The sequence below is a fragment of the Patiria miniata genome, unplaced genomic scaffold, assembly GCF_015706575.1.
Source record: "Patiria miniata isolate m_02_andy unplaced genomic scaffold, ASM1570657v1 HiC_scaffold_29, whole genome shotgun sequence".
Classification (NCBI taxonomy): domain Eukaryota; kingdom Metazoa; phylum Echinodermata; class Asteroidea; order Valvatida; family Asterinidae; genus Patiria; species Patiria miniata.
Window position 1 is genome coordinate 907,121 of NW_024037068.1, and position 7,302 is coordinate 914,422.

A 7,302-nucleotide genomic window follows, 5' to 3' on the forward strand; every position below is an offset into this window, starting at 1 on the left:
GACGGAGATTCTTGTAAAAGAAAAGCGGAGTAAGGTTGGACTCACATTGAGCGGTGCGTTGACATCGGCCCCAGCATCCAGCAGGAGTTTACAGGCCTCTGGGCTCTTCTGAGCTGCATAGTGCAGGGGCTGTCTGCCTCCCTACAACATAAACAACAGCACATATGCATGAATCATTAGACCTTTGGCATCCAGTGACCATCTTTGGGGTCACGCTGTCCACATCCCACGAGAAAGTTTCTGAGTTAGGAAGCTCGAAACACTGCTTGTTTGGGTGTCCTTTTGTTTACATTATTTATCTTGTGTCTAAAACCCTACGATATACCAGCTATGTGGTTGTGAAGGTCAACATGCACATGGACATGTGGATGTTCGCAGGCGAAATCTTTGAAAATCAATTTCTCCTGTTTGGAAGACCGTATCGTCACGCAACTTTCAGGGTTTATTTCCCTTATAAATGATCCAACTATGTGCTTAATATCGTTTTGATATGTCGCTGAAATTGGAAAAATAGGCTTGGGTACATCAATTTTTCAAAGCTATAACACATGGCACTTGCAATATCTGTCAATCTTTTCAAACCTCATGAATATTAATAAGGTTCCTATCCATTATGGTGAGCAGTAAACATTTGCAGTAGCGCCTCCTTCACAAGTTATTAATAAATATCACCCTTTTTGCCGGCTTCCATTGGTCGATACCGAGACCCACGCGAAGACATGCCGAGTCACGCTATGAATATGCCCCAAAATCGGCCAACCTGAAAACCATGCATCTATATATGAATTTGGTCGGAAAAAAGTTGAAATTTGGAATATACTTACATATGTAGATGATAGCTAGCGTTCAATTATTCGTGAAATAAATAGTTAGTTTTGGGGACCTTTAAGAACGATTTTATAATTTAACCTTTTAATTAAGACTGAACTATTTTCTGAAAAACACAGCATCCAAAAGCCATGTTTTTGGGGGTTGCATGAATTTCACTGCTCTGATGGTAGCGCACATTTACGTAATCGGATTAACTTTTTTGAACAATGGTGATGCATAGGCTTTCGCAACCACAAGGCTGTATTCCAGTGGTTTAATGGTTTAATCCTTTGTTGATTTGAATTCCAGTGTTGGAGTCGAGTTCTCAAATCTGAGTATAGAGTACTTTAGTGGCTGACTCCTGCATGGCCAACCCTTCCAGTGCACGAAAGATATCAGAGAATGAGTTTCTTCTTTGCCCCAGATTATTGACCAATGACGTGAGACGATCGGCTCATCAATATGCATGAGATGCAAATGATTGTACTACTCACTAAGTCCCGAGACTCCACTGCAGACACATCAGCTTTTGCGGCCAATAACACTGGGATGGCTGTTGGGTTTGCCATAGCCGCAGCATGCAGAGGCGTTGAACCATTCTGGAATCAAACGAAAAACAAGTGATTCACACCAACCGTAATAAGAAGATCCTTCCAAATTCAGCTGGAGGTTTGTAAGGTTCTGGATGATACAGACAACCACTTGTACAAGTCCAGGGGCTCAATTTCGCCCCTTGAAAGTTCAAGTCGAGTAAAAAGACGTGCCATTTGGTTCCTGCAGCGGAAGATTTTAAGGTATAGTAGATCATTTTGCAGCTATCTAGAAAGTGACTGACCAAATTGTTCAAAAGATTACTATGTTACAAAAAAAAGTAATGGCAATAATTAAACATGCTGTCATTTTGATGAATTTTTTTTAAAAGAAGATCATTGCCAAAGATGAGACAAGTGATGCATTTTTAGAAATTTGCATGGTTGCTTTGTAATTAGGCCAATCTGTGAATGGGTCACGCAAGCGTTGACATGATGCACGCACGCGTATGGTTGCTATTATTTGTGAGTTCAGTGTGTGACATCATGCAGCTGAAATCAGCTGAGTGAGAATATGTTCCAGAAGCTGCTTTCATGGCAAATTCAAAATATGACTTGGCAACTTTTGTAGTGCGCCCGGAACATTATAATTCTTGGAATATACAAACTTCATCAGGTAAGTTGTTAAAGCGCCTATCTTTAGATTTTGAGCACTTCTGACACTTTGAATGAGAGCATTAAATGCACAAAAAGAGAAATGATACAATAATAATACCATAGTCTTTATATGGCGCACGTATCTACCAACAATTAGGTACTCATATTATATTTTTTTGAAGACAGCTAAATGAAGTTTATGGGAAAAAAATAATTGAGATCCATTATGTAGCACGTTTTATAGAGGGTATACAAGGCTGGAATTTAAAAAAAAAACCAGTCAATTGATTGATTTTAACTGCAAGGATAACTTGGCACAGTATGCATGTTTGCATAGCCCTGGGTTCACAAGATCTTTATTGCAAACACAAAGTCCGGAGACTTCACATGCAAAATCGAGTGATGATTTAGAAATATGTCTGGGACCTACGTCATCGGCCTGGTTGACATTTGCACCCGCTTCAAGGAGAATCTTGCAGGATTCAGTGTTCCGTTCAGCAGCGGCGATCAACGCGGTGGCACCATTCTGGAAGTTGGACATAAAAATTTAAGAATTTTCAGGAGGAAAAAAAAATATAGGCAAGTTATCTGATGCTTCTGTCACACATGAGGATTTGAGGGAAAAAAGGCTCCGAGAGTGCATCTGTTTCTGTGAGGTTCCGGTGTTGTAGTCAAGAGTAACGAGTACAGCCGAGTTCTTAGACTGCAGAGAAAGATTACAAGTGCGAGTACTTCTGAAAACAAGAACAGGTCTCCGCATACAAGTCCTTGGACCACCGAATACGAGTACGAGTACTTGTATTTTCGAGTACTGGTACGAGTCCTATAACATTGTGCTTGAAGCCAAAAATTATGTGTTAAGTACTTGTGATAAAAACTACGGACAGTCTTTGTAAGCATTTTTCAATAATTTGAAATTCATTTTCTTTAATCTCCAATAGCAGTCCCAAATCAAAGTGTTTTCAAAGGAAATGAGACTAGAAAATTTAGGTCATTTAATAAAATTAAGAAGTTGAAGTTGAGTACTTTTTCCGGGTACATGGAGTTAGGTTGCCGGGTACGAGTAGGAGTACAAGCATAGGTCTCCGAGAACAAGTACTTCCGAGTACAAGAATGAGTACGAGTACTCTAGAAAAGGTACTCGAGTAGTACTCAAGTATTAGTACCAAGTACGAGTACTACAACACTGTGAGGTACAAAGTACATGTACTGACCAAATGTCATTGGTGGATTACGCAAAACGCGTAAGAGGTTAGGATAAAAGGTTGCCATAGTAACCTCGCTAAATGTCAAGTTGATGTCGGCTCCTTTGTCCAGAAGGATTCTGCACATCCCTGGGGAACTGAAAGCTGCTCGCATCAGCAATGTAAAGCCTTCAAACAGGAGCTGCCAGTGGGAAAACAAAACATACACGATTTAATATGATGGGATATTGCAATTAGAAGATGTACAGCATCAGTAAAAAAAAAACGAAACCCAAATGTCGGGACCACTGTTTAAGCGAAGTTCTGCATGTAGCACTTTCAAAATCTAGGATATGAAATCCCAATTCATAAGCTTTCTTTTAGTACAAGAATCATTCACATCACTCATGTACTTTTCAAACGGTTCTGTCCACGGATCACAAAAACGTAAGTGTTCTTTCAGCAAAACGAAAACAAATCACACAGGAATGTGTGTGAATCGTTTGGGTTTTGCTGAAAGAACGCACACCTTTTTGTGATCCGTGGACAGAACTTTAAAAATGTAGTGGTGTTTAACTTCAGTTACTTAAAGTGATTTGAATGATTCTTGTACTACAAGAAAGTGTATGAATTGGGCTTTCATATTCTAAATTTTGAAAGTGCTACATGCAGAACTTCACTAAAACAAAAGTCCCAACATTTGGGGTTTGTTTTTTTTACTTACCCCGTACATGTAAATGTAAATTTACATGTAAATTCAGAACTGGGCTTTTACCCATTACTACCATTATAACAGTGGTGTCAGTCAGCTTGTTAAAGAAAAAGAAGGGGAAAAAATATGCATCTGCCTTCCACTTCGAAATAAAATATTTAAAAAACTGTCAAATGAAAGACATATATGCACAACTAGCTATAGGGCCACGAGAATGTCCAACATGGCTTCTTCACGGAAGCAGTGCTCTACATGGGTAACATTCCCACCTGGTCAGGACCTGGGTTTACCCAGGAAGAAAATCCAAAAATGTACACCGACCCGTTTCAGTCACAAAGAAGTGTGAATGGTGGGCCTTGCTAACCTGAACCTATATTAAAATAGATCCAGTTCTGTTCATGACATCATGGTTGACTTCAATATGGGCAGGCGAAACGATAGGGTCTATTACGCATGAACAGATTTGCTGATTAATTAGGCAAGACCTCGTCTCTTGACTTCCTAGATTTTGTCCAATCAGCGAGCGCTTTCTATATCGGGTCTTCGGTCATTCACCCGTTGCACGTCATAGACAATGGATACACAAAAAAAAGTGTCACGCGCTCTGCATCATGTTACGGAATATCTTGCCCGGCTGTTGTTGTATTACAAAACACTGCATTCGAATTGACCAATCAAACCATTCAGTCCTGATTTAGGAATGGAATGACATCACAATTTAGCAAAATTGACTTTGATTGGCTGGCGCGCTGCTTGCATATATCTGCGTGTCAAGATATATCAGATGTTATACAGGAGATTGGCTCTGTGGATAAAGGGTGAAATACTCAGACGATAGCTGAATCACAAATTCAAATAAAAAAAAAACACATTACGAATCAATTTTGTACTAGACGCAAGTTTGTAAAGACAATTATCAGAAAATCTCTCCCACATGCCGCTAATTCACCTCGCCTCTGAAATTCACATCAATATCATAATTCGCCAACAGTTGTGTTCCCACGGCGACGTTGTCTTCATGGATAGCTTTCAGAAGCATGTATGGCGCCTTCTCTGCTGGTGATAATGCATTGTATTGTGCAGCCATTCTGAGACGATACCTGCAAGATACATTGAGAAAACATTATGAACTTTGTGATTATTAGAAATGAAACCAACTATGCAACAGCTAAAGTTATAACACACCTGTTGCTTGTTCTTTATCACATGTGATTCACTATTCATAAATACCCAAGACCGTTTACGCATTCCTATTGGTCAAGAGCTCGTCACGTGGCCAGTCTTAAGACGGATGATAAAGACATGCCTAGCTGGCCTTAAATACTTTTCCAGTGTCACATGGAATTTGGGCTCGGGAAAAGTTCCATACTCGGACGTCAATTTATCTGCTGCCAAACATATTAATTGTCACCTCACCTTGTCATTTGAACCAAGAGAAATCCAGGAAGCTGTGTAAAGGTGAGAAAAATTTACTCAAAATGTGTTTTTAGAGCACATTTTGGATGCATACGTCGTGCAGAACTAACTTGAAGCAGCCGGTCAAAACTGATTGTAGTGGCTGAAAGACAGCGGTACGTTATACACATGACATCAACAACCATGACGTCGCATGAGCCTGCCAATGATAGTGCAATACGTCATTATGAATATTTATTTTCTCATGAATATTTAGTTTGTTTCAATGGATACTTCAAATACGTCCAAAGATTGATTATTGCAACAGCGATCGTGCGCGGCCTAGCGGTTAAGAGTCTCGTGTATCAAGCAAGCGTCAGAGGTTCGAATCCCGATGAAGTAACTGACTGATTAATAAATAGAAATTAAGGAAAGGAGAGGGTGAGAGTAGAGGAGGGAAAGTGGAGGAATAACCATAAAAGATGTAACTTTTGGCGCTAGAAAATTAATTGAAAAAAGTGGCGCTCGAGTATGGAACTTTTTCCGTCTGATATTCACACTACACCAGCCCAGCTGCGTTTTGTGCGACATCGCGCAGTACGCGCGACCATGGAGGTGGAATGCGCAACGTGCACGCAATTGTGGAGGGGCATTCCATATTAATAGTCAGAGAGAGAGGGGTGTTTCGTAAAACATGAAGTAAAATTGTTGAACAAAATGGTTAACAACGTTTTTGAGTAATAAAAAACGGAGTAATTGCAGAATACCCCGCCACTCGGAAATACACCCCTAAATTCTCTGGCTACGAGGTGCGCTGAGAATGTTTATTGAGGTCAACCAACCGTGACCTCGTCGTAGCCGGCTACGACGTGGATAGATCGAGTGGCGGGGTATTCTGCAATTGTGCCTAAAAAACACCCTTGACTCTTATGTGATCGAAACTAAACAGGCCGGGGCCCTACATAAACAGTCGATCGAGTCATTGACAGTACACTACCTGACTACACTACATAATCGCCCATGTTGCAAGTTGCCCAATTTCCGGACACTAGCTTTAGCACACTCAGCACTGTGAGTGTCAGCATAGGCCCTAGTAAGTATTTTGTTTCCACTACTCACTAGATGTGGTTTCAGTCATTTCCCAGTTTATAAATAAGAGGGTGATCTTAACTGACTTACGGTACGGTTCTGAAAGAAGGCCGGATATGGCGGAGCTTCTTCTAACTAATAATATGTGTGGAACTGCAGCAGCCTCAGCTCAGCTCAGAACTCAGGCCCAAATTTCCGGTCATACTAAAAAGCGTCAACACAGCGTAGTATGTAACCCATAAAGTATGGACAGAAACAAGATTTTGGCTTAAAATCAAAAGGTTAAACGTCTGAAAATTGCGATTTTCAGTTCAAGAAAATTGGCTCTCCGTGCCGCTCCGAAATCGGCTGCCTTAGGGACCTGTTCGCATTGCATAATTGCATGCAATTAACACGTGTAGCTGGCAGCTGGCCGTTCAAAACATAAACAACGCTGGAGCCACGTTAACGGTGGCCCTGAAAGGACGTGAAGGATGCAATTCTGAAGTCCCCTACCTAGCGTAATCCGATACAGTGACGCTAAAAACCGTAGTAAAATCAATGCACACAAAAAACAAACAAACAAACAACCCAACAACCCACCAAACACAAATGTTTTTTTTTTCATGTTCTGTTTGTAAACATGAAAACATGCTCAGTTTGATTGAAATCATTAAACCAGTAACAGAAGATGAAATTATAAACTTCCAAAATCGCCGAATATATAAACGAAACGATATATGGTCACTGACAGCTAAAGCTAAAAATCGTGGTAAAATCGTACAAAAGGTCCCCAAATCTGTTCTCAGTTCCCTGGAATCCTCACACGGTTGTTACCGGTATTTCACGAGTATAGTTGATCGAACAATATTCCAAATTTCAGTTCAATCTGTTTTTGCCTACACGGAACTGTTCTGCCGACCAAAACAACACGTGGTTTTCATCA

The 7,302-nt window shown here is 40.5% G+C and overlaps 1 protein-coding gene across 2 annotated transcripts in view; it reads right to left on the minus strand.

Annotated features, from left to right (window-relative positions):
- Nucleotides 1-7,302, minus strand: part of LOC119735442 (serine/threonine-protein phosphatase 6 regulatory ankyrin repeat subunit A-like) — a 32,008-nt gene extending 24,706 nt beyond the window's left edge. Inside the window, exons 1-6 of one of the 2 annotated variants that reach the window (XM_038209140.1) lie at nucleotides 7,141-7,302; nucleotides 4,843-4,993; nucleotides 3,276-3,383; nucleotides 2,428-2,523; nucleotides 1,305-1,409; nucleotides 46-141 (exon numbers count right to left, since the gene is read on the minus strand). In XM_038209140.1, the coding sequence (XP_038065068.1) occupies nucleotides 46-141; nucleotides 1,305-1,409; nucleotides 2,428-2,523; nucleotides 3,276-3,383; nucleotides 4,843-4,980 (543 nt within the window). In that variant the 5' untranslated portion in view covers nucleotides 4,981-4,993; nucleotides 7,141-7,302. Of the gene's footprint in view, nucleotides 1-45; nucleotides 142-1,304; nucleotides 1,410-2,427; nucleotides 2,524-3,275; nucleotides 3,384-4,842; nucleotides 4,994-6,467; nucleotides 6,605-7,140 lie in introns of those variants that run through there. The other variant, XM_038209139.1, reaches the window with a different exon arrangement.